The 23,944-nt window shown below is 39.7% G+C and overlaps 2 protein-coding genes and 1 long non-coding RNA gene across 4 annotated transcripts; 1 reads left to right on the forward strand and 2 right to left on the reverse strand.

The window, feature by feature from the left end:
• Positions 1–4,161: 4,161 nt before the first annotated feature.
• Positions 4,162–7,202, reverse strand: pou4f1 (POU class 4 homeobox 1). The gene is made up of 2 exons (XM_082529052.1): positions 6,857–7,202; positions 4,162–6,394 (listed from the first exon to the last, which is right to left on the reverse strand). Exons 1-2 carry the CDS (start codon positions 6,977–6,979, stop codon positions 5,411–5,413), a joined length of 1,107 nt encoding a protein of 368 aa, XP_082385178.1. The 5' UTR covers positions 6,980–7,202; the 3' UTR covers positions 4,162–5,410.
• Positions 7,203–8,093: 891 nt separating this feature from the next.
• Positions 8,094–15,092, reverse strand: obi1 (ORC ubiquitin ligase 1). The gene is made up of 6 exons (XM_082529016.1): positions 14,926–15,092; positions 14,632–14,767; positions 12,256–12,347; positions 11,864–12,085; positions 11,037–11,125; positions 8,094–10,005 (listed from the first exon to the last, which is right to left on the reverse strand). Exons 1-6 carry the CDS (start codon positions 14,995–14,997, stop codon positions 8,670–8,672), a joined length of 1,947 nt encoding a protein of 648 aa, XP_082385142.1. The 5' UTR covers positions 14,998–15,092; the 3' UTR covers positions 8,094–8,669.
• On the forward strand, positions 15,043–22,627 carry LOC309704130. Of its 2 annotated transcripts, none has more exons than XR_014276153.1 (3): positions 15,043–15,124; positions 21,663–21,810; positions 22,474–22,627. It is a non-coding gene; the product is annotated as an uncharacterized lncRNA (long non-coding RNA). The 2 variants fall into 2 exon arrangements; XR_014276154.1 differs by lacking the exon at positions 22,474–22,627 and adding an exon at positions 22,368–22,445.
• Positions 22,628–23,944: the final 1,317 nt, after the last annotated feature.

The following is a 23,944-nucleotide window of genomic DNA, read 5'->3' on the forward strand; positions in this document are numbered from 1 at the left end:
ACTCGGTTTAACTTGAGCTTTTCTTGGTTATGTGCCAAAAGGTTTGGGTTGACATTTGTCTAAGTGATTTCAGGTATTTATTTTAAAGTCACGTGTACATTTTGTTGTTGTTTTTTGTTGGGGTTTTTTTTTTTTTTTTTTTTTTGGTTTTGTTTGTTTGTTCCGGTCAACGATAACAGCGGGGCGTTTCATCTGTTACACCGTCTAATTGGTGGAAATGTGCCCATTAAGATCAGTGAGCGGGAGAAGCAGTAAATGTTTGAGCCATGATGATGAAAGGAGTGGCAGTGTGGACTCTTTTAAGCCGTTTAAAAGCCTGAGATTCCTGTTTGCTTGTTCAAAGAGTTTAATTAAGGGGTTTTAAAATTTTAGGTTACAAAAAACAAAACAAAAAGAAAAACAAGCAGACTGATTTGAAAAACCCAACACATGGTGAACTTGGACAGTGTATGAATACAATGAAAATCCCTACTGAGAGTTTTTATTTCACAACTTTGAGTCCAACAATACTAAAACTTTTCTAATGACGCTCTGTACTACCAAGACGACAATTTGGCACTCCACACAGGCCAGCTGTTCTGATTATAATGCCCCCTATAACTGAAGCCATCATACTTTTATAGCTTCCAAATTCAAATCGTTGGCAGTGTCCAAGCTGCTTTGTAACTGCGAACTTCATCTAGCTTACGTGTGTGTGTGTGTGTGTGTGTGTGTGTGTGTGTGTGTGTGTGTGTGTGTGTGTGTTTCTATTATTTTTATAGTTTGTTAAATCAAAACAAACGTTCAGTGTGTTAAATGTTTTATTTCAGAGCTATAAGCACGTGATTCATAAGAAACTATGAAACTGTAAAAACTTTAACAAATATATGTTAAAAATAAATAAAAATTAGTCAGTGTCTGGACTTCTTAACTGGTTCACCTTTCGTTTCTCCTCAACACTGAAAAAAAAAAAACGTTTCCGTTTTCCAACTCTAGTTTCTGACAGCAAATGCCACAATAAGTGTGTGTGTGTGGGGGGGGGGGGGGACTTTGACTGGGCGCCATACAAATATGAATCTAAATTGCGCTTTATGCTATGCAGCCTACTTGCATATCCGTGAAGCATACATAGGCTGCCCATTTTTATCTGTCAGTAGCTACATGGCAAGAGGTCAGCCCCTCAAGATCAAATATTTTTCTTACTAAATGACGGATTTATTAGACAAATAAGTTGTGCGTCTGACTCTGAACCCTCTGTGATTGAAATATACCCTTGTGTCAACAGCATTGCCTCTCAAACCAGGTCCCGGGCGATGGAGGGCTGCCACAGCGGATTACTGAGCAAATATAAGTGGGAAATGAGTGCAGATCTGGGGGATCTACGCATCCACATCCCCGGTTTGACATTTCCGTCCAAAAGGGCCTCCTTCTTGCTTATTGTTAGATCAGCGGGGTCCCTCCTTGGGAGCTCTTATCTTAGATATGTTTTACTGATGTTGTTTTAAGAAACTCTATAAATTGGGTGTAACAATGTCAAAGCAAGAACAAAGCATAAGCCAATTGGGGAAGAAAAAGAAGAAGGAAAAAAAGCTTAACCAACGCAGTATGTTAGAGCTTTCCATTTCCTTTAACTTTCAGCTCGAAGTGTTGTAATTCTAATGATCTAATCCATCTTAACCTGGGCGTCTAACAGCTACGATTAGGGTAGGCCCACTCCCCTCCGCTCAGAGCTATACTAAAAAGTCGTGCTCTCATAAATCTAAGCGCCTGCGTTACCATAACGTGTGGTGAAATCATTATTTGCCAACGTGGTGTCAGAGAGTCTCTCATTTCGTCTGTCAGGAATCCAATTTCCTCTTATTTACATCCACGGTATAGATTAATTACTCCCCTGACTAGAAGCCTGAAGGAATTAAGTTATGAGATCCTTTGGTAGGCTCCGTGATTAATCCATCGCTGCCTATGCAAGAATACAAAAGAGGAAAGAAAGGCGGTGATTAACACTGTTACATAATAATAATAATAATAATAATAATAATAATAATAATAATAATCATCTAGTTTTTCATTGTAACAAGGCTCAAACGGGACACCTGAAGTGAAATGGGACGGGATGGGGTAACTCAAACGATCTAGACACGATTATAGGAGGACGGCCCTTTTAGGCCCAGGCACTAAGGATACCTATGATCGGGCGCCGGCACGGTCGACTATTGATAGAACTTTAAGGGTTATGATATCGGTGAGGTTGCTGATGAAATATCCCCCTGATTAATAGAGGACTCTGTCGTAACGGGCTGACATATGGTAGGCGAGGCAGCTGGGGATGGTACCTCAGGCATCCCCTACGGCCATTAACATATTAGAGGCTATTGTGCAGGCAGACAGTCCGACTTCATCCAGAGCCCCTGTGCAGAGAGACAGCACCCCAGAGCTGTTTGATATAGGCTTTCAATAATGTATTACTCTTCAATCCGCCAACGGAGCTGTTCGTGGTGCTGAAATGATTGCCATGTGGCGTGTGCGGTGCTGCGCGTGGAGTATGTTCAGTGCCAGCGGTGTTGCGTTACTCTCAGTAGATAGTATGAGGTGGTGAAACTTTTAAGCCATTGTGTATACATATACACACACACACACACACACACATATATATATAGATATATAGATATATATATATAACAGCTGTACTATTTCGTAACAATGCAACAAAAAGGACTCTGTGATAGCGGCAACCTCTAACAGGAAATTTGCAATATCACTTAATGAGCAAATAGCTTTTTTTTTTTTTTTTTTTTACATTTCATTCATTCTTTTCTTTTTTCCTAGAAAGTCTGTGTCGCGAAAGAACAGCGTTTGGAAAAATATTCTCACAACGAAAACAAATTTCTTATTATTTTTTTCACAATTTTCCTCAATTTTTAAATTAGATTTACAAAATTATGTTTAACAGAATTGAACGAATGAAGTAGTGGAATAAGGCTAGCAGTGGGGAACGCCACGAAGCAGGCCTGTTACAATTTAAATGGGAAAGCAATTGCAGAAGAAAAAATATATATATTTTCATTCAAAATGACATACGTCTATGCTAATCTTTAAAAAAGAAAAAAAGTTACAAATGACCAACAAAATTTCTTAAAAATTCAACAAAAAAGTATTTTACTTACGTTAAGGATTCGCTGTCTTCTGTCCGTGTAGCCAAAAGCTAAAGAAAAGCAATAAAGAGCAGCTTTCTCTGCTATTTAACAGCGACTTCCTTCATCCGCCTGCTTCCCCTGAAACCCCCGAAAGCTGTCTGAAAATATTGCATTTTATATCAGCAAATCGCGATTAATATTGCATTACATGCTCTTAAAAATTCCTCTTTATGAATGCAGCCGAACGTGAAGCCCCACAAAAAAAAAAAAATTGATATAGCCTATCTGCAAGTTAGGAGTGAACAGAAATATTTGGAGGGGGTAGAGGTCACACAGTGGTCATTTTTAAAAAGAAAATCAACTTTTCTTTTTCTTTTTCCCTCTCTCTCATTCTCTCTCTCACCCTCTTTCTCTCTCTATCATCTCTCTCTCTCGCTCTCTCTGGTGTCAGTGCTCAGTTATTCTACATTAAAACTTCATTAAATGTTGATTGTTGGGCCTGTGTCAATATAGGAAGAAAACTTTTTCCTTTAACAGCCTATTACTTATTAATTCATCCTATTTTATGTTCAGATGTTTAAATAAAAGGTAAGGACAACTAAAATACAGCCTCGCAATTTACTTACTATACCAAATAAATATTATAATATAGAAAAAATAAACAAACATTTTAAGTAAAACTTATATTAGTTTATATAATAATAATAATAATAATAATAATAATAATAATAATAATAATAATAGAGAAACTAACGGCGCAAAAATGTAAAATTATACGTATCTAACTTTCAAAAGTTAAACTTTAAACTTTAATATTATCCTCTAAAATTAGGCAAATGTATATACAACCATTATAATGAGTTTTATATCGCTGATTAGAATAAAGCTACGCCATTTAAAACCATACCAAACGCTTTATCACGTGGCCATAGTAATGCGTTAAACTATTGCACCAGCAGTAACATTGATAATCGTGTGCCGTGCAGGCCGAATCACAACCAGGAAAAGCACAGTTTTCTTTCTTTGATTTATTAGAAGATTGCTGGAACACACCTCCCTGTTGGATTTGGCTTACAGGATGAATAGTACCAATGAAAGTAAGAGGACAACAGAGGAGAGTGGAGAAGTTGTGAAAGAGGGAAGGAGACAGTGGGACATTTTCTCCATGATGCACATGTCGCCGCAGTTTTTGTAAACATACTTTTGTGCACAAAGTAAAATATTACTTACACAACGTTTCCGTAACAGTTAACACGACAAACAACGTGGTGATCTCAATGTGAAAACAGGCATTAAACAGTGACTTACACCATCCACAAAATAAGGTCTAGCAGTAGACAACTCTGCTGTAGGCTATGCAGTGATTCTTCTTCCAATGCATAGAGTGTTTGCACTGCAAACTGAAACACATGAAAGAACGAAAAACCCCTTTTATTGATTGCGATCTCTCCTTAATGATGTAGACAGAGCTATCATGCTCTGATCTGTCTGAAACTTTTCCCAGTGATGCCAATGGTGCAGATAGACCCCCTCCCCCTTATTAATTTTGTTTCCAGAATACAGGAGCTCACCTCTGGTAAGTGATAAAGTGATGTCTGTATATACAAACGCATTTCGACATAGCCGATCTAGAAACCTAAAGGGTCCTTTGTGCAAATTCAAAATAAATATATCTGCAGATGTGACAGCCCACACAGGCTAAATTACTTCCCGTGAATTAGGATTTCATGCAGGCCTGAAAAATTATTATTTTTCCGATAGCCATAAAAAGTTTGCAACTAAATTTCAGTTCGTAGCAGCCTCCAAATAAGAATAAATGAACGGATGAATAAATGAACAGTCATGACTTAGTCTATATCAACGACAGAAAAGATCAAACCCAAACCACATTTAACAATCAGTGAGGTAATTCGTAAATGGCTATACTTCAAAATAACAGGCCTATTCGGAGAAAATAACTCGCTATAGTATCGAGCAAATTACCTCTTTCCACAAGTTTTTTTCTTTTGTTTTCTTTTATTTAAAAGGCAATGTCGACGTCGCTAAACTTTTCCCTGGTAACATCTGAGCCAAGTTTGTGTAATCTGTTATTTGCATACTTCACATTCACCGATAACGTGAAAATAAACAGGATATATGAAGCCTCATAAAATGGGTATCTAAAGTCCATTGTGCACCAGCGTGTAAAATCGCTGGAGACAAAAGACTGAAAATGGTGTCTCGGTGTCCCTTGGTCCCCAAATTCAGTCACACAACTTTTTTTTTTAAATTTTTTTTTAACTTCTCTTCCTCGCCCATCAGTGAGCCGCGGAAAATTTCAACCGCTTCTGCTTCTGTCTTTGGTTACAAAACCACACTCGTACCACATTTTTTTTCAGGTCCAACTTTTCAGCTATAGCTGCTATTTTCTCAGACGACGGTCGAGGTTGTACAGCGAAGTAAGCCTCCAAAGACCTCTTTTCTGGGGCTGCTATCGAGGTCCTCTTGCGTTTCTTTTCTCCTCCGTTGAAAATGTCAGGTTTGCTCATTTTTTCCCTTTGGGCCCCCTCGGCCTCTTCTAGCCAGGCCTGGAGGATGGGTTTGAGCGCAATCATGTTGTTGTGGGAGAGAGTTAAAGACTCGAATCGACAAATTGTACTTTGGCTCAGTGATCCAACGCCGGGGATTTTGAGATTAGCCAAAGCGCTGCCCACGTCCGCCTGTGTCACCCCCAGCTTGATCCTCCGCTGTTTGAAGCGCTCCGCGAAAGCCTCCAGCTCCCTTGGGTCTGTGTCCGAGTCATTAATGGAGGGAAGTCCGTTGTTTGTGAGCCCAGGGCCGCCTTGACCTCCCCCGTGATGGCCCGGTAAGAGCCCGTGGTGGGTGAGAGGTGAGTTCATGCTCATAGCTTGGTGGGAGAGGTGACTCAAACCGTGCATGTGAGAGTGCGGGTGAGCAGAGGTGGAGATGAGCCCGCCACCGCCACCTCCGCCGCCACCGCCACCTCCGCCGCCCGCCACGTCGTGCGCACTGGACATTAAGCTGAGAGATGGCGAGCTGATGTGGTCCATAATGTCCGGTGGCTCCAGGTTCTGGTGGTGGTGGTGGTGATGGTGATGATGGTGGTGGGCTAGTGGCACGGTGGATGTCGACGAGCATGGCACCGTGCTCATCGTGTGGTAGGTGGCGTCGGGCTTGAACGGGTGCGTCTTGCCCTGGGACACGGCGATGTCCACGGCCGCCAAAGCCTCAGCCCGAGCCAGCAGCGTCTCATCCAGGCTTGCAAATATGTTACTCTGTAACTGCAAGAGGGGGGGATAAAAAAAAAAAGAAAGACAGAAAGAAAGAGAGGGGGAGAATGAAGGTTTTCAAAGTGAGTAAGAAATGGGAAAGGACGTGAAGAAAAAAGGAAGGCGACAGAAAAAAAGAAAAAAGCATAAATGAATCTGTCAGTCGGGACTTTTGGCGACACATAACAGAGTCGGAGTATTCCTTCAGAAGCGGCAAGTCATAAAAATTAATACAAAAACAGTAAAGCCCGGCGTTGCGTGAGCATGCTTTCAAAAAGATCACAGACTCTTCCAGTGATTGCTGTGGAATACATGAAAAAAACATTAAGTGCGCGTCTTGGCTGAATGTGCCTTGGAGCAGCCCTTGTTATTAGGCACAGACAGCGCTCAGTGCTGCAAGCAGCTTAGGCAAGTAACAAAAAAAGAAGAAGAAAAAAAACAAGGACAAAGCGAAAGTTTTCGGGGATGGTTTACCTGTGGAGTTTGCAGACAGGCTCTCCTTATAGCTTCCGAGCTGGAATGCAGGGTGGTATACTTGTGTTCGGGTAAAGAGGGATGCATGGCGAAGTGCGGCTGTTTGCTGTTCATGGACATCATCTTGGCGAGCTTCTCCAATTAAAGTGCACGGAAAGAAGGGGGATAACGGCTACAAGAGCTAGAAAACAATCACAGACACAGAGTGATCCTTTGCCTATCCAGTAATGACGCAGTGTAGTTCGCTGTATAGTGCGCCGAGTGCAGCCTTGAGCCCGGAGATCACAGAGATGCCTGCAGTCTCTCAGACGCACTTATCTGTCTACTGTTTCCCACTGCTGGGGATGAGAGAGGCTCTTACACCTGAGCGCCTCAGATCTCGTCAAGCCCGTGCTCGGCTGCTCTCGCGAGACATAAACTGCCAGAACAGTGAACAGGCTGACAGATAAAAACTGCTCACAGGGCAGGCAATAACATCTGGAGACTGGATGCCTGCGTTTTTTAAGGGCTCACTCCTCTCCTCCCAGCCACAGAACCTCGCCGTTCCCAGTGCCTGTAGGCCTTATCTTTTAACTGGAGGCCGAATAATATTGACTTTATGCCGCAGAATTGAGCATCTGTCTATTTTAGGCTGGACGTCTGATTTCAGAAAGTTGTTTCCAATCGAGTATTAGGGAAAATATACACACAAAAACACGAGGTCTATATTTAATATGAAATTAATAAATAAGCAATTTTAAGCTTGTAGGCATCGGTATAGACATATTAAACTATTTTAATAATGTATTTTTTGTTGTAAAAGTTGTATGGTTTTCCAGTGGTTCTTGGCCCACAGTCCCATTTCTCATATTAACCCTTGGAAATACTGACACCGCCCCCTTTATCATTAGAGCCCATCATCGCCAGATGAGCACTAAACAAATTGATTTAATACACCAGTGTAACCTTGTACACAGTCTTTACCTAAATTAATTAATCCCAATGAATTAACACTTCATTTATTCAAACCACAACGGCTCCCCAATTAAAATTTCATGCAGCGATTAGAGGTATGTGAAATATACACGATATCGTTAAATTTGCATAATAAATAAGGCGCTTTCTGCGCCAATGGATTTCGTGTGCGTGGGGTCTCTAATGTGCGTCGTTACAGGCAGCATGTTTTGCAGTGTTGGTTCCACTTTCAGTGGCGACAAATTTATTACTGGTTTAATGTGTTGCAAAATTACCAGCAAAAATAGAAAAAATATGGACAGTGTGAGGGAAAAAAACAAATGTAACTGGTACACAACATATTAATCCCCAATGTCAGTGATGAGTTACTGGACCAGGCAATGCAAACCATACAGAAAGGCAAAATTAATTTTCATAATTTTTTGACTATTTAATGCATTCCCGTTTCATTTCCTAATATACATTACAACTACTAATTCAGCAATTTTTAATGACAGTCATATTCATCTGTCTTCAGTATTACAAGCCATTAGAAAGTCCAAAGACCACATTAGCAGAATACAGAAAACAAGGCTGAAGGTATACTTGGAAAATGTCTCAGCCCCAACTACAGTAGAACAAAACAGCATGGGTTAGGACTACAATGCGATCACCAGTGTGATCAGTGTGCATTAGCACATCACTAATGAGGCCTACAAGCACACTGCACAAAAACTATGACATTCCTATCTCGTTTTAGCTTAATTCTTGTAATATTACAAGAGACAAATAACAATAAGTTACACCCTAGCATCACACAATCACCATAACACTGTACCAAGAGTAGTGCACCAGGAACACATGTTTGTTTTGACATTTTTCACATGAGCTTTGAATGTTTGGTGGGACTGCTTATGGTAAAGGGACTGTGGGACTTTCTCTTTATTGGCTGACTGCTGTTCAGCGTGTGTCTGTCTCTTGTTGTGCTCACAGGCTGACCAGCAGTGTAGCCAGAGGAGGAAGAGGAGGGGTTTACAAGATCATGATCTTGGCTTGCTGGAAAGCCAGAGGGACCGGCCTTATTCTCATCCGAAGGATCAAACAGCAAATCAAAAGATAGCTCTTCGGTGTGAGAGGCCCCTCCACAGACGCCACTCTTCCTACCAGAGACTAATGCAGCACAACCTTCTTCTGCTGAACCTTTTGGAGTTTCTTTGTCGTTCAAGATGCTCTCCTTATTGTCACAAGGTTGGTGATTGTTATGCTTGTTGTGCGTCACTGGTTTACCAGCATGGCTTGACAAGGCATTAGGGAATGTTTGAGGCTCTGGAACTAGGGTGTTGTCCATATCTGTGGAAAGACAGGAATCAACAGAGAGCCCTGGACTACAGGAACTCTCACCCTCCAGCATCATGGAGTCCAACTCTGAGATTTTGTTCAGGTAGGCCACATCCATACAGGCCTCACTGGACATGTGGAAACTATCTGACTCATCAACCACAAAATTAGTGGATCCCTTGATAGAGCTTCCTTTACTTGAACCTGTACATGACTGGTCAGAGTTGGATTTGTCCCAGCCTGCCCAGAAGACAGACTTTGAGGGCTCCAAGTCATTTGGAGGCAAGCCTTTGGGGAATTTCTCAACACTGTTGAATTGGTTCTCCAGTGTGGTACTGCTCTTATCAGGACTGGGAACCTCTTCAAAATCAAGCCTCCTTAGATAAGACCCAGGTTTAAATGCAACTTTCTTCTCACGGATGCCTGGGCTTCTCAGAGTCAGGGAGCGGAAAGCAGATGATGGAGTACTGGGCAAAAATTCAGAGGAGGTGCCTTCCGAGGCCTCGTTTTTCTGCTTTCCTGTCAGATTTTTACTGAAATCTTTGTGATCTGCGGATGGCATCAACATCAAACTGTGATTTCTAGAAAATGTGCCACATTCTGCCTCTGGATTGCTGCAGATCAACTTCCTCTCATTGTCACTCAAGCTTCTCATCATCATGTTGACTTTCTGCTGCTTTGTGAGAGTTTCCTTAGCAGCCTTGCAACTCCCACACGCTTCCTGCACTTCAAGAGATTTCTTCTCAGACACCCTGATCCGACTCTCCAGCTCATCAATGTACTGGTCACTGCGCTCAAGAGCCCTTTTCAAGTGGTCCACATCGCGCTGATACTGCTGAATTTTAGCTTCCAGTGCTGCGACTGTGTATCGGCCAAACCTGGCGACAGATCATTTAGTATTTAATTTAGAACAGAAAATTCAATACTTTTCAATATTTTTTTTTGTTAATCTTTGAAATGTAGTCTATTTAAAAAAAAAATCAAATGTAGAAACTCAACAAAAACTGAGATATAAATAAAAACAACCTTACATTTTTCTTTTGGGGAGAAAAAGATTGTAAATGGCGATTTCACAGAAAAAAAAAGGGCATCTATGTCACATAGGAGTGACTAATGTCAGCCTGGCTCTGGCTACAACATGAATCAAAAACTCAGTATTCAACATGCAAATCCTCATTATTAAAACAGAAGTAATCATTTTAAAATCTATAATAACAACCCAGTAAGCCAAGAACACATTATTACTAGAAGATGCTCAGCAGCAAGAGTGGCTGCAAGAGTGGACCTTATCGACTAATGGCAGCAATTGAGTATTACAATGAGAAAAAAACCAAGGTTCCTCAATTGCAAAATTGACATAGAATAATATTTTTATCTTAACTGTGACTTAAGAAACCCACAAAGGTAGTTATTTACAAAACCTTGCATTGATTTGTAAGTCATCGTATCTTTAATCAAACTCCGGGCTTGGCAGATGTGAGCTTCTTGGTGGTTATGGAAAGTATTACAGTTTAGGATGCATATGTGCTCAAGCACTTCTGTCTGACTGCGCCACCTTTATACTGCAGCAGCAACTCACACCCAAGCTGCATGCTGGGCTGTTTCTCAACCTACTATTTAGTCAATGGCGCAATGTGTGTTGCCCGTCTTCAGTCTGCTCTGATCTGGTCTTGCCTTCCAAAACGTTTCCTCGTCTCATTTGTACCATAGCTACTCCTAACGCGCTGGTGTTACACAAACAGAGGTGCCATCACAGTTCCAGTTGATCTGAGCTGGATTCCAAATTGACTTATTTTAACCTGCTTATGAAAGTGTGATTTTTTTGTGTGTGTGATTTTAAGACTATGCTCAAGTATAAACCTAAAAAGATTCTTAGATATTGAGGGCAAAGGTTATACATGATACTTACTTCTGAGGAGATCTGCTAGCCACCTCTGCTTTCAGTCTCATGTTTTCTTGCACAAGGTCGACATTTTGAGACCGCAATGTCTTATTTGCCTGAAGGTGGTAAAGTAAACATTATCAAAATATTTCTATTATTCCAAAACAAACAAAAAACAGCAAGTTACATTATATGGACAAAAGTACTGGACCACACCTGTTAATCTCCATCTAATCTAATTCAAGTATTTTCAGTCCCATTGCCAGAGGTATATTTTAAAAAATACATACAAAATAAAGCACCTAGCCATGCAGACTGCCTTTACAAACATTTCTGGGGAGAGCAAGAAAATAAAAATAAATCGTAAAAAATTGAATTTGAGCGTGATACCATAACAGGATGCCACCACTGCAGGAAATCAGTTTGTGAAATTTCTTATTTCCTGCATATACAATCGGCACAAAATTTGTTTGACGTGGATTTCAATGGCTGAGCAGCTCCCACATGTGTAATATGTAGGTGGTACAGAATTTTTGTCCATATATTGTGTGGTAAAACAAGTAATCGAGCGCAATAAACTTCGAAGCAACATCCATTTAGCTTTACTTGGAATACAAGAATCAAGCAGGTAAAAAAAATAATACTACCAGAACGCTTTTCCTTATATAAAGTAATAAATCGGAATAATTACATGCAATTAATATGTCTACTTTCAACTGTTTCATTAAAACACTCTTTAGACAACTAAAATACCGAACAGTGAACTAACTGCATCTATCAGAAAACAGTGAATTCCTGCTTTAAGGGTCAATTTACTGAAACCTGTAATGTCCTAAATGTTACAGGCTTCATACCTCTTTGAGCTTATCCATGTCTTTCTTTACTTTATCACAGACATCTGTGGCTGCTCGCAGCTTGTTTGTCCACTCCTCCAGGACAAATGGAGCGACCCTTTGTTCATCCAGTTGCACTATATTAATGCTGCAGGGATCCAAAGCAGTCTTCAGTTGCTCCTCCAAGCTTTGATTTTTGGTTTTCAGCTCCTCGTTTTCTCTCATGAGCCCTTCAATTTCCTCCTGTTAGAGAGAGAGAAAAAAAATGAAAATATCATTTGGAAATAATGATATCGAGTGAGATACTAATACAGCTGTGATTATACTTTTATTAACTCTTTTTTTTCTAAACGGCTGTAAATAATAAACATAGGAAAGCATACTAAACATAACAGAGCACGTCAAACCAATACCTCATACTCGCGTAAAATTAATTCCCCTCTCGTTTTTCTGAGACATTTTCTCACAGAAGGACTATCACTGTGATCACCCTCATTTGTTCCTCCTGTAACACAAGCACACAAGTACAGTAAATGATTAACACAATAGACCACAAAACACATTTAAGTAATGTTCCAAGTAATATCAGCTGGCTTTTATGTGGCTTTGTTGTTACCTTAGCACAACATAAGAGTAATAAAGAGGCAAGCGTAAAACTGAAGAACATTCAAGGCTTGAGGTGCTGCCATGTAAAATGCAGGCAAATTTATAGTGCACAGGGAAATTGTGACTGATTTTCACAAGAGAAGACCATCATTTGTAACATTCCTTTTAATAATTTGCTTACATGTTCTCTTTTTAGCACAAAGATTGTTTATTTGGTAAATACATCTTAAAAAACAAAAAAAAACAAAAAAAACAAGACCAAATTGGGTTAAAGGAAATCTCTAAAATGATTTATCTCTTTATTTTAATCTTTTCACACGTTCCTGTCTCACGTCTTTATGGTATAGCTTCAACAAGGTGCTGGAAATATTCCTCTGAGATTTTGGTCCATGTTGAAATGATAGCATCACACAGTTGCTGCAGGTTTGTTGACTGAACATCCATAATGTTAATCTCCCATTCCACCACTTCCGAAAGGCGGATTAAGATCTGGTGACTGTGAAGGCCATTTAAGTACAGTGAACTCATTGTAATCTTTGAGAAATCAGTCTGAGCTTTATGACATGGTGTGTTATCCTACTGAAAGCAGCGACCAGAAGATGAGTACTCTGTGAGTACTCAAAGTGGTGCACTTATCAGCAAAAACACTCAGGAAAGGCTGTGATGCTTAAACAATTCTCAGCTGATACTAGGAGAGTCAAAGTGTGTCAAGAAAATATCCTATGTGCATTTACACCAACGGCAGCCAGAAAACAGTTTATACAAGGCAGGATGGATCCATTCATATTGTTTTCACCAAATTCTGACCTACCATCTAAATATCAAAGCAGAAGACTCGAGACTCAGCCAACAATTTCCCAGTCTTCTGCTGTCCCGCTGTGGTGAGCCCATATCAATTGTTGCCTCAGTTACTTATTCACAGCTGATAGGAGCGGCACCTGGTGTTTCATCCGTTTCAATGTTGGACTTATTGTGCATTCAGAGATGCTCTTCTTCACACCTTAGTTGTAGCAAGTGGTTATTTGAATTACTGTTGCTTTCTTGTCAACTCTAAGCAGTCTGGTTTTTCATCTGATCTCTTGCATCATTATAGCATTTTTAATCAGGGAAAATGGGACTCACTGGATATTTTCTCTTTTTCAGACCATTCTCTATAAACCTTACAGATGTTTGCGTGGGAAAATCCCAGCAACCATGTTACATTTAAAGTCACTTAAATTACATTTTCCCCCATTCTGATGCTCTATTTGAACTTCACCAGGTTCGCTTGACCACATCTCTGAGTCTAAATGGATTGTGTTGCTCTCATGTAACTGATTAGATATAGATATATGCATTAGATAAATGCATCAACAAGTGTATCTAATCAAGTGGCCAATGATTGATATTAAAATTCCAACGGTACAGGTGAAACAACTGCAATAATAAAGTCTTTGTTTTTGCAAGAAACAGGTCCGTGAATGACTGAAACAATCAAGTCTGAATCAAGTTTTTGGGGCTAAGCTTAGCTATATGTCTGCATGTCAGTGAGTACTGTCTGGTATTGTTACAAAGAAATCCAAACTGATCTGCCAACAAAAATAGAGAGTAAACGCTGGAAAACAGCAGGGTTGTATGATTAAAACTAAATACATAAAATTCATATATTCAAATATGCCTCACACAAGTTCAAAGGAAACCTAAAACATTTATTTTTCAGTACAACTGTCTTAGATATATCACCTCGTGCTACCTTTGCCTGCATAAACTGTAGCCAGTTTGTTTTATGGATAAGGGAATACAGTTTTACAGACTGCAGGTAAGCCTGCAGTAAGAAAATCAACAGTTTTCCAATAAGCATTTGGAAAGGATGGATCCCCCAGCCCCTGTCAAACGCTTAAACACTGCAAACAATGCTTGCGTTCATAAAGGAGTTATTTTTATGCTGACTTACTCTGAAGCTGCAACAAGCAATCTCACTAAATATGATCCAACTTGCTTTATTAACTGAAATCGTCAACTTGGGGATATTACTAACAAAACAAACGTCACGGCTCATAGAAAGTTGCCTGCAAAACTTGAGGCCGTGCTTTGTTGAGAGCACAATGAAAAGAAGACTCAGCTGTGAGATGCTGCAGGCAGGCAGATCACCTCTTCTCTTCTGCTTCAAGCCTGCTTTCCTTTGTTTGCCCGCAACTACTCACCGATGATTTCCCTGCAGGGGTTCTCTGTTGTGATGGGGACTCTGCAGGTGGGACACTGGTTAGCTTTCTTTAACCACATTTCCATGCAGGATGAACAGAACACGTGGTGGTTGGAACAAATAACCGGCTGCCTAACCTGCACCGAGAAAAACACGAGCAAATTAACCCACTAGCACAACCAAACACAACAAACAACGGTCACCTCCGTTTAACTCATGTAGGAAACAGTTTGCCTAGTTTGTTTACCAAACCATAGGCGCTAACGAGGAGGTTAAAAAATCGAACGACGCTTACCTTTCCGAGGCATATCTGGCAGGAAATTGGCAAAGTGAGAGAGAGGGTAGATGCCTGGTAGTTCAGAGCCATTTTTCATTAAAAATGTAACTCACTTCCCTGAAGAGGTACAAATCTCCCACCAAACCGCTGCGTCGCGCGCCGAGCCTCACAACTACAGAAACCCAGAGGGGTCAAAAGGCGGTACTTCGCGAAACAGGTACAGTTGCCCTTCACCCGTAATTTTATAATACTAAAATTATGTCTTCTTCACTGGGTTTGACAGTGAAGAAGACACACACAAGTATCTTGTTGTAATGTATTCTAGTCACGGCTAAACCAGGGCACAATAGCTTTATCACTTGCCAGTGTTTAAGCAAACTATTGTTATTTTAAACCGGAAATAGAAAAGCGTTAGGAGTAATGTGGACTCTATTTGATAAATGTACGTCCAATATTGATGAAGGCGATAAAACCAGACATTACACCTGTCTGTGGTTCATTCAGTATTGTATATACATACTTTATACATTTTTAAAAAAGTATTTTCCTTCTCCTGACTTTATTTTGCATATTTGTCATGCTTACATGTTTTAGATTTCAGAGACGTTTTAATATCAGACAAACATAAACTAAGTTACTACAAAATTCAGTTTTAATTGATGAGTTATTAAGGGGAAAAACTATCCAAACCTACTTGGCACTATGTGAAAAATTAACTGCCTGCTATCATAAATTAACTGTGATTAACCTTTTTTTTTAAACATGCTCATGTTCAGTTTCACTAGCCACTGCCAGGCCTGAATGCTGCCAGACCTGTTAAATACACCACTTAAATGGAACCTGTCTGATAAAGTTGACCAAAAAGGCTCACACAAAGGCTCATCTCACAGTATCCAAAAACATCTTGATGATCCCCAAGACATCTGGGATAATATTTGAACTGACAGGACAACAGTTGGAAGTTTAGAAGGTTTTATGCCATTAAATGTGGCATAAAACTAACACAGCATTTCATAAAGAGAACATCACATCAACACTCTGCCTAACATGGTGGTGGTAGTGTCATGGTCTGGGACTGCTTCCAGTTCCATTGATGGAACCATGAATTCGGCTCTCTAACAAAAAACCTACAAAGAGAATGTCCATCCATCAGTTCACGCCCTGAAGTTCAAGTTCACTTGGACAGTGATCTAAAATGCAACGAGCGGGTTGACCTCTGAATAGCTTTAAAAGAAGGTTTGGAGTGAGCTAATAAGAAGTCTGGACCCAAATCAGATTGAGATGCTTTGACAGGTCCTTGCTGCTTGAAAACCCTCCAGTGTGTTTGAATTAAAATAACTCTGCAAAGAAGAGTTGGCCAAAATTCCTCCACAGTGATGTGAAAGCTTCATTGACAGTTATTGCAGAGGCTTGATTGCAGTTCTAGGCGCCAAGGGTGGCACAATCAGTCATTAGGTTTCCGGGGGTAAATACTTTTTCACACAGAGCTAGGTAAGTTTGGATATTTTTTTTCCTTAATAAATAAAGTCATAGTTTAAAAACTATGATTTTTTATTTTTTTACACAGCTTATATTTGTCTGATATTAACCTCCTAAGACCCAAACTCTTTCATGGCATGCATATTTAATTTCTCTTTGCTTTTTGGGCTGTTTGGGACCTGATGAATTTAAAAACAAAGAATTACCAGTTGCTGTTTTTTACTTGATTTTTGTTTCTGAGAAAAATGAGATCCACATATTAAATTTCGATAGAACAGTGACAGTATAATGTCCTCGTGAGTGGATAAGAGCAAAATTTTGTATTTTGGTCTAGACATCCCAAAATGTAATGTCCACATATGTGGACACCAGATCCTAGGAGGATAAAATCTGTTCCGCAAGAAAAAGAAATAAAAAGAAATCAGTAACATGGCAAATATGTTTTCACAACTGTGTATACAAGATGGATGTGCCTTCCAGGCCTGAAAGATGAAACCACGGTTTAATAGCCTTAAACCTTTGTTGTGGCAATAAGGAGACCTCTCATCAGGTTTTAAACGAAGTCCAGTTGTACTAAAGTCTGTGGGAAAATGACAGTTTGGGTTCTCATGTCTGTGACCCCAGTAAACACTTTCAATCACTAGTTTCAGGTCTTATTAAATACATTATCTACACTATCTACAATATGTTCCCCATTAGAGCCAGGAGGCCTATTGCTAAGTTGAGAGCAATCTGCTGGTGCCTTGATACAGTATCTTTACTTCACATAACAGTGTGTTTAAAGGATTCTTTTAAGGTTGTACTTTATTAATTCCTTCTTTAGTTTGACATCATGGAAACCATGATGTCAAACTAAAGAAGAGAGATTTAAAAAATGCAATGTATTTTTTTTACATATTACAAAACATGTTTTACAAATGTTTGTAAGAACTCACTGTGGAGACCCCAAGCAATGAGTCCTAATGACTTTAGGCCTAACAGAAATGCATTGATTATTGGTGCTCCAAATAGAGAGCTCATTTAAGAAAGCTTGTATGTGTTGAGGATCCATTGATGATTACAACAACAGTACTTAACTTTTTTTCACATATTATAGGTCTTCTGTCTGAATTAATACATTGGGGTTATCATCAATAATTAGTTGGGAAAGCAAACCCAATTTAACATATCATCATTTTTTTTCCATATAGTTTAAAACGTGATTTCCTATTTTCAAGTTTACTATGTTGTATTTGGGAAAGTTGCACATCACTGCATTTTGCAATGCAAATATGACCATGTGTGCATATGATGCAAACTACAACATTTTTCTTTCACAGAATACACTCCTGGATTTGATGGGCAAGGCAGCTGTATTCCCTATAAAAATCTATAAAGCTACCTTTCATCCAGGGGAATGCTGAAATTTTGGATGTATAATTTGCATGCCACAGATTATACTGGTAAATTATTTTAAAAATGAACTTCCAAAATAAAGTCCTGAAAGAGGCTTCAATGGTTCAGTGTAGTAAGAAAAATGTAATAATAAAATATTAACTTTTCATACACACAGCAGCACAACTGCTTTCTATTTGGGTTACACTGTAAACAAATATAGCTGTTCTCTAGTAAACTCACTACACATTGAACTTCTGGCAAAACTTTAAGTAAAGAATGATTAACTGGGTAGAAATTATTAAGAAAATTGGTCACTATAGGTCAATACACTCCCAGTAAAAACAAGATATTTAGCTTCGAATTTCCATCTTTATAGTTTTTGTAAAATGAAAATTCACAGCAACGTACAAAGATCAAGGGGGATGCATGACAGAAACTAACTGCAAATTGAAAATCTCTTAAATAGATGCCACAAATATCTCATTCATTCAGTTAGAAAACGATTGCATTGCAATATTTTGTGATGCCTAAATGATCTAATTTATAAATAACAATACAGAGTGACCAAATATTAGCATAATATTCACTACAAGTATTTCAAATTACATCTGCCCCACAGCTTAGCCCCACAAAGCCATTACTCATATCTAAACCAACATGTCCTGTGCACATTGCATCTTAAGCCAGGACATCTTCTCAAGATCTAATATGATTAGAATTGACTGACTTCAAAATAACCTTGTACACTGATCCCAGTTTGAAAACATCACCAGTACTTGTTTGATTGTTTAGTGGTCTATTAGGTGGATCACAGGCTTCCATGTGTTCTCACTCATTTTTCATACCACCAGAGAACATTTGGAGTAAATGTACGTAATGAATATGTTTAAGTTAAATCAGTTAGAGAGCAACATCAGTGTAGAATCAATTTAAATGCCATTATTCAATGTTACTCTTCATTATCCCTAAACAATGAGAATATTTTAATGTATACAGACTTCTGAAGGAGAGGCAGCAGGAACATATTCAAATATTTTTAGTAACTGTATCCGATTGGACTGAAAAAAAAAACAATGTGGATGTTATGTGCAAGCTTTCATATAATTCTATATTAATCCCTGCATTGAAAACAACTTCAAAGTACGCCTTACACACAAGATGCTGTCAGAGGCACTTTCCAGTGTGCCACAGCAAACCTGCAAAACTGTAAAAGAAGTGGTTAATGAATTTACTTCAGGGCAACTTGTCCTAAAATAACCAATATCAGGCCAAAATGAAAGAAATACCCATTGTCCCACTGCGATTGCTTTGCTTTGCAACAGGCCGGCCATTAATTGGTGACAGTCAATTAATCACAGCCGGCACAGACGGCTGCATCTATTGATCTTGTCCCAGCACTTATTTTTCATCCCTAAATGACACCGATTGCCATATTTGACCAGCATGTGTAATGGACAGTGAAGAACCAATGACCCAAGTGTCATTCTTGTCACTGGTCGGGATCTCGATCCCTTCCCCCATCTCTGGCAAATAGCATCTTTACCATTTAGCTGGGAAAGGTTTAGACTGCCCTAAGAGCACAGCAGCGAAACAGTGTGCTCTGGTGCTCAGATGACCTTTTCTGTTTAAGGCTTAATCTCTGACAAATGCTTGCTTTAATTAGCCTGATACCCCCTGCCTAGACTGCCTCCCCACCCTCCCTCTCTCCCTCGGCATGTAGTGTTCTGCTTTTCTTTCTCTCTTTTCAATTTGACTTTTGGAAATCCTCAAACCTGAAAAACCTTCCCTCTGTGTATTGCTATTTTATTGGAAAAATATTAAGTGTCTTTTTTCAACACATAATTGTGATCATGGGATTTCAGGATATCTTCCAGGATATTATTCAGCACACTCTAGTTTATTTAGCTCAATAATACGAAATAAGTGCACATAATGAATGTCTAGGACTTGAATTTGAAAGTGTGTCCACAGAACAAAGCACAAGGAAAGCAGTAGGTTTCAGGTCAGGATTTGTTGGAGTAAAGATTAGCCAGGGCACATTAGGAGGCTTAAGATAACACACAACAGCAACCTGCATGCCTCATCTATCGATCAGGCTCTATCAGAGACGGGGAGTGTGTGTATGTGTGCAAATTCAAGAAAACGACAGATGGTTTATGCTTTCAACAACCGTAAAGTACTCGAAAGTACCCCTAAGTAATGTCATAATTTAATATAGAAATTGTGTAATATTCGTAGAAAATGAATATGTCAATTGCACAAGAAGAATCTGATGCAGAGTCTTCTGATTGTCTAGATTAAACTGGGCAAATGTTGCTGAACTGTTTATAATACTGTTGAAATCAATTCCTCTCACAGCCTCTGCTTCACCCAGAGACTGCACAAGACCATGCATCCTTTCCACTGCAGGAGCAAACACAAGAAAAAGAGATGCATGGCTACAAATCCCTGTTTTATTGGAAAGGGGCCTAATTATTAGGATGTAAGTCAGGCTGTGACTGGAGGGCCGTCTCCTTGATGCGGGCCCGGTTTATATTTATCCCCTTCTCTGCAGCTACAGCAGCAGTGCCACCATCACTACCAGCAGTGTGTGGCGCTTTTATTACATCGCCCACAGGCAGGTTCAGCCCTGTCACAGTCACACACATTCAAGCATACACTCACACACACACAGCCTGCAGGACCGGCAGCCAGTTGAGTCCCCTCCACAGCAGAGTTGCCCTGCATCCCCATGCAGAGCCCCACATGGGCCCATGGGACAGTGGAGGGAGGGAGCGGGTATTATGGTAATACTATGGCCTGCTGCTCCCTTCCCCTCTCCTGCAGCACAGCTGGGAAAGACCATCATTACAAGTATTGTAGCAATCTGTTTAAGAGGGACACATTGGAGAGATTGGGTGACAGAGAGAGGATGAGTGCTGCATACATAGATCACATAAAATATGATTTAAATGTGTGTGAGGGGACCAGGAATAAAATGCAAAACTTGTTATGAACACCTTATATCAAGTCTACTGTCAGAATGGCCAGCTGTAAATCTCTATTTTCCCCTTTTTTACTTTTTTATTTTATTAAAGGTTTCTCGTGTTGAGCTGGTCATATCTCAAGATAGGGGGCCTGTGGCACATAAGGAATAAATAGGACATAAAGTACTTGAATCTCTAATGCCTCATATAGCTTTACCAATCCATATTGTAGTGTGTCACAGGCTAGAAATCCATTAGAAAACGTCTGAAATCAAACAGCCCTGAAATGGTGCGAACACACTGCTGTTAGGGTCAAATTACCCTGATTTCATGTACAAATTCACTAACCAATTATTTAAGGACACAAATCGAGTACAGGAGGTATTCCTGTGAAGGTAACCCCTTACATCGCATATCTCACCGCATCAGTTTGAATAGCAATAGGTTAATGATTATATATCAAGGACGTCTGATCAGAATAAACAGCCTACTCCACTATTCTGGGAGAAGATTAGACCTTTGACAGAGCAGTCACTCACTGTCGGATTAGGCTGCTCAAAGCCATCCATCTACTTGTCTTGTTTTGGAGCAAAAAAGAGCAGGCTGTGAATCAGAGCCTTCCTTAGACTCCATCATCCTCACAGCATTTTTAGGAAACAGAGATATCCATTACATCCTCTTTCTCACCCCCCCTTCTTCTTCCCCCTGCCCTCCTTCTCGTTCTATTTCCAGCTCAGTTTTGAACAGAAAGTTCGATTGATAAAGCGCAGAATCTATAAGCGCACGCACAGAGGTGAAGGGTTATTGAATATTCTGAAGACGAACTATTAAAAATGCATATTATCTCATTATTCCTGCTGCCAAATAACTCGAAACTGTATATGCCAGAAGATGGAAAATGGCTCTCCTTGTCTTCTTTTCTTGACCTGACAGAGGGCGCATGAAGAGGAGACAAGGGAGGGAGCAGAATGGTCTTTTAAAAACTGCTTCACTGCACTAATGTTCCTGAAACCTGAGCTCTTATTGGATCTGAAGGGCATTATAAGACAAGGCATCCTCCACCCTCTACCCCTGTTTAAAGGTGAGTGTATTACTGACTTCCTCACAGCAGCAGTTGGTGAGAACGCGCTGTTTATTGGTGATGTCACGTTATTTTCTTTTGTAAAAACAGCCACTGAGAGGGCTGGTGAAATAATGTTCAGAAAAGACATTTGTCAGCACTTACCCTCCCCCTGCGCCTCACTCTTAGCACACACACACACATTCACATACTCTCTCTCACATGTGCACATACACACACATACACACACACCAGGAGGCCTTATTAATTATTTGTAGCCACTTGACTTCATATTGTGCTTCCAGTGGCTTGGTCAAAGATTATAATTACCACTTCCCTGTTTGTATCATTTTCCATCTCCTGTGCTTTTAGTGCAGTATTACTTCTCTTGTCCCCCTCTCTCTCCCTCTCTTCCTCCCTCTCTCCCCGTATACACAAGACCAAAAGTGCAGGCACATCATTTATTGATAAGACAAAAAGAATGTAATGAAATTATCAATGTTCTTGAATTAATTATGAACATGATTAAGAAAGCTAAAATCTCAGGAGCCAGTCTCTCATTACCCATTCACTCTTAGGGATTGCTTTCATTCAGGGAAGGAGAGGCGAAAAAGCCTTCCAGCAGAGCCCACTCCAGCTCAGCTCTTCTCCCCGTGTGCCTGTCCCCTTGTCTCTGCTTGCCAGGCCAGTTGACCAACCCTCCAACAAACCAGCCACCGGCCCGCCTGGACGGCTCGCTCGCGCCCAGGCTTGTTACTGTGAGGTAGTCAGACGCAGCTAGCTGCCTCGTGGCCTCTGACATTTGCGTGGAAAAAAAAAAAAACGAGGATGTGCTCAACTTTCCTCTCCTACACCTGCGATCGCGCTCTGGGGTCTCAAGGTAAGTGAAACTTTTGTCATTAGACTTAAACGGTTTAAGTTATCAGTTGTAGCTGTGTTTTCCACACATGTCTATGTGTCTGTTAACTGCTACAAGAAATAACTTTCACTATATCATATCAGTGAGAGTGAGTGCTTTCTTCATCTTATTTTACAGGGAAAATTAGAACAACATAACTATATTGCTAACTAAGAAAATACATTATGCATTACTTTCAGCAGACTTTCAGCAGCTTGACTAGAAAAACAGAATTTGTGGTAAATCATCACCTGTGTAAGACAATAGTAAAATAGACATTATAATGCATATTGGATATTACAAGTTAAATTAAGAATCTTTTACTTCAGTCCGTTCATTTGATTCTGTTTGATTTTGTCACACCAGTGTTACAGTGGCAGTCTGTAATGCCTTCTGCAGGGATTTAATTTAAGAGCTGTCTATTTCCACCGTGCAGTTTATGGTTGATATGAAGTGAACTGCTCTACCTCTATCACAAAACTATGCGCCCGAATAAATATGACATCCTGGTGACTAAAACAAAATGTAGTACATGTAAGTTTTACCTTTTAAATAATCAATTGTATTTGCAATGATGCATTTGTGATTATGTTTGTAGAGCATGCCCACTTTGTATCAATGAGTGTAATTTCTCATGATGTTTAACTCATTTCAGCAGCTATTTATCCATTTATATTCAGTGAGAGCAACAGAAATGCTCAGCGAGAGCTACGTATATTTGGTTCACTCGAGCTTTCTTTTGCTCTGTCACACGGGACAGTATATGGGGCAATACTCCCCAAAGTATTGGGAGTTTCAAACAAAGTCTCTCTTTTCTGTCTTTCTAGCTTTCACTACATGTGCACACTCTTACACACTCTCAACTACAACCCTGCAAACACACACACACACGCTTAACCATACTGTAGATATAGAAATATAAACCTAAGCCTTTTTTTTTCTACTCACACCACAGTCCAAATAGAAATCAGACAAACCTACATATGGAAACACCACAGTATATTCACACTAATGTGCACACAGCTTATTCATCTCACAATGATTCGTGTTATTTTATGACACTCTGAAGTTAACCATTAAGTGATAACCAATTTAAGGTGAAATACAAGAGATATTCAGGCTTATACTTTTTACTGACAGCGAGAGCTTTGTGGGAAATTTTAAAAAAAATCCTAAAGTGAGATATGTGGAGCATTCCTTTTTTCTTTCTCAAGAATTAATATTATTCTTGACTTCTCTGTCAGAATTTAAAAAAAT

Source organism: Aulonocara stuartgranti, assembly GCF_965226115.1.
Source record: "Aulonocara stuartgranti genome assembly, chromosome: 1".
In the NCBI taxonomy this organism is placed as follows: Eukaryota; Metazoa; Chordata; class Actinopteri; order Cichliformes; family Cichlidae; genus Aulonocara; species Aulonocara stuartgranti.

What these genes read in the sequence shown, in the direction of transcription:
- pou4f1 (XM_082529052.1), bottom strand. Translation starts at nt 6,979, where the DNA reads ATGATGTCCATGAACAGCAAACAGCCGCACTTCGCCATGCATCCCTCT. An exon ending in CCTGTCTGCAAACTCCACAG is followed by an intron (nt 6,395 to 6,856) that starts GTAAACCATCCC and finishes CCCCTCTTGCAG; the next exon opens with TTACAGAGTAACATATTTGC.
- obi1 (XM_082529016.1), bottom strand. Translation starts at nt 14,997, where the DNA reads ATGGCTCTGAACTACCAGGCATCTACCCTCTCTCTCACTTTGCCAATT. An exon ending in GCCAGATATGCCTCGGAAAG is followed by an intron (nt 14,768 to 14,925) that starts GTAAGCGTCGTT and finishes TTCTCGGTGCAG; the next exon opens with GTTAGGCAGCCGGTTATTTG. An exon ending in CCCCTGCAGGGAAATCATCG is followed by an intron (nt 12,348 to 14,631) that starts GTGAGTAGTTGC and finishes CTTGTGTTACAG; the next exon opens with GAGGAACAAATGAGGGTGAT.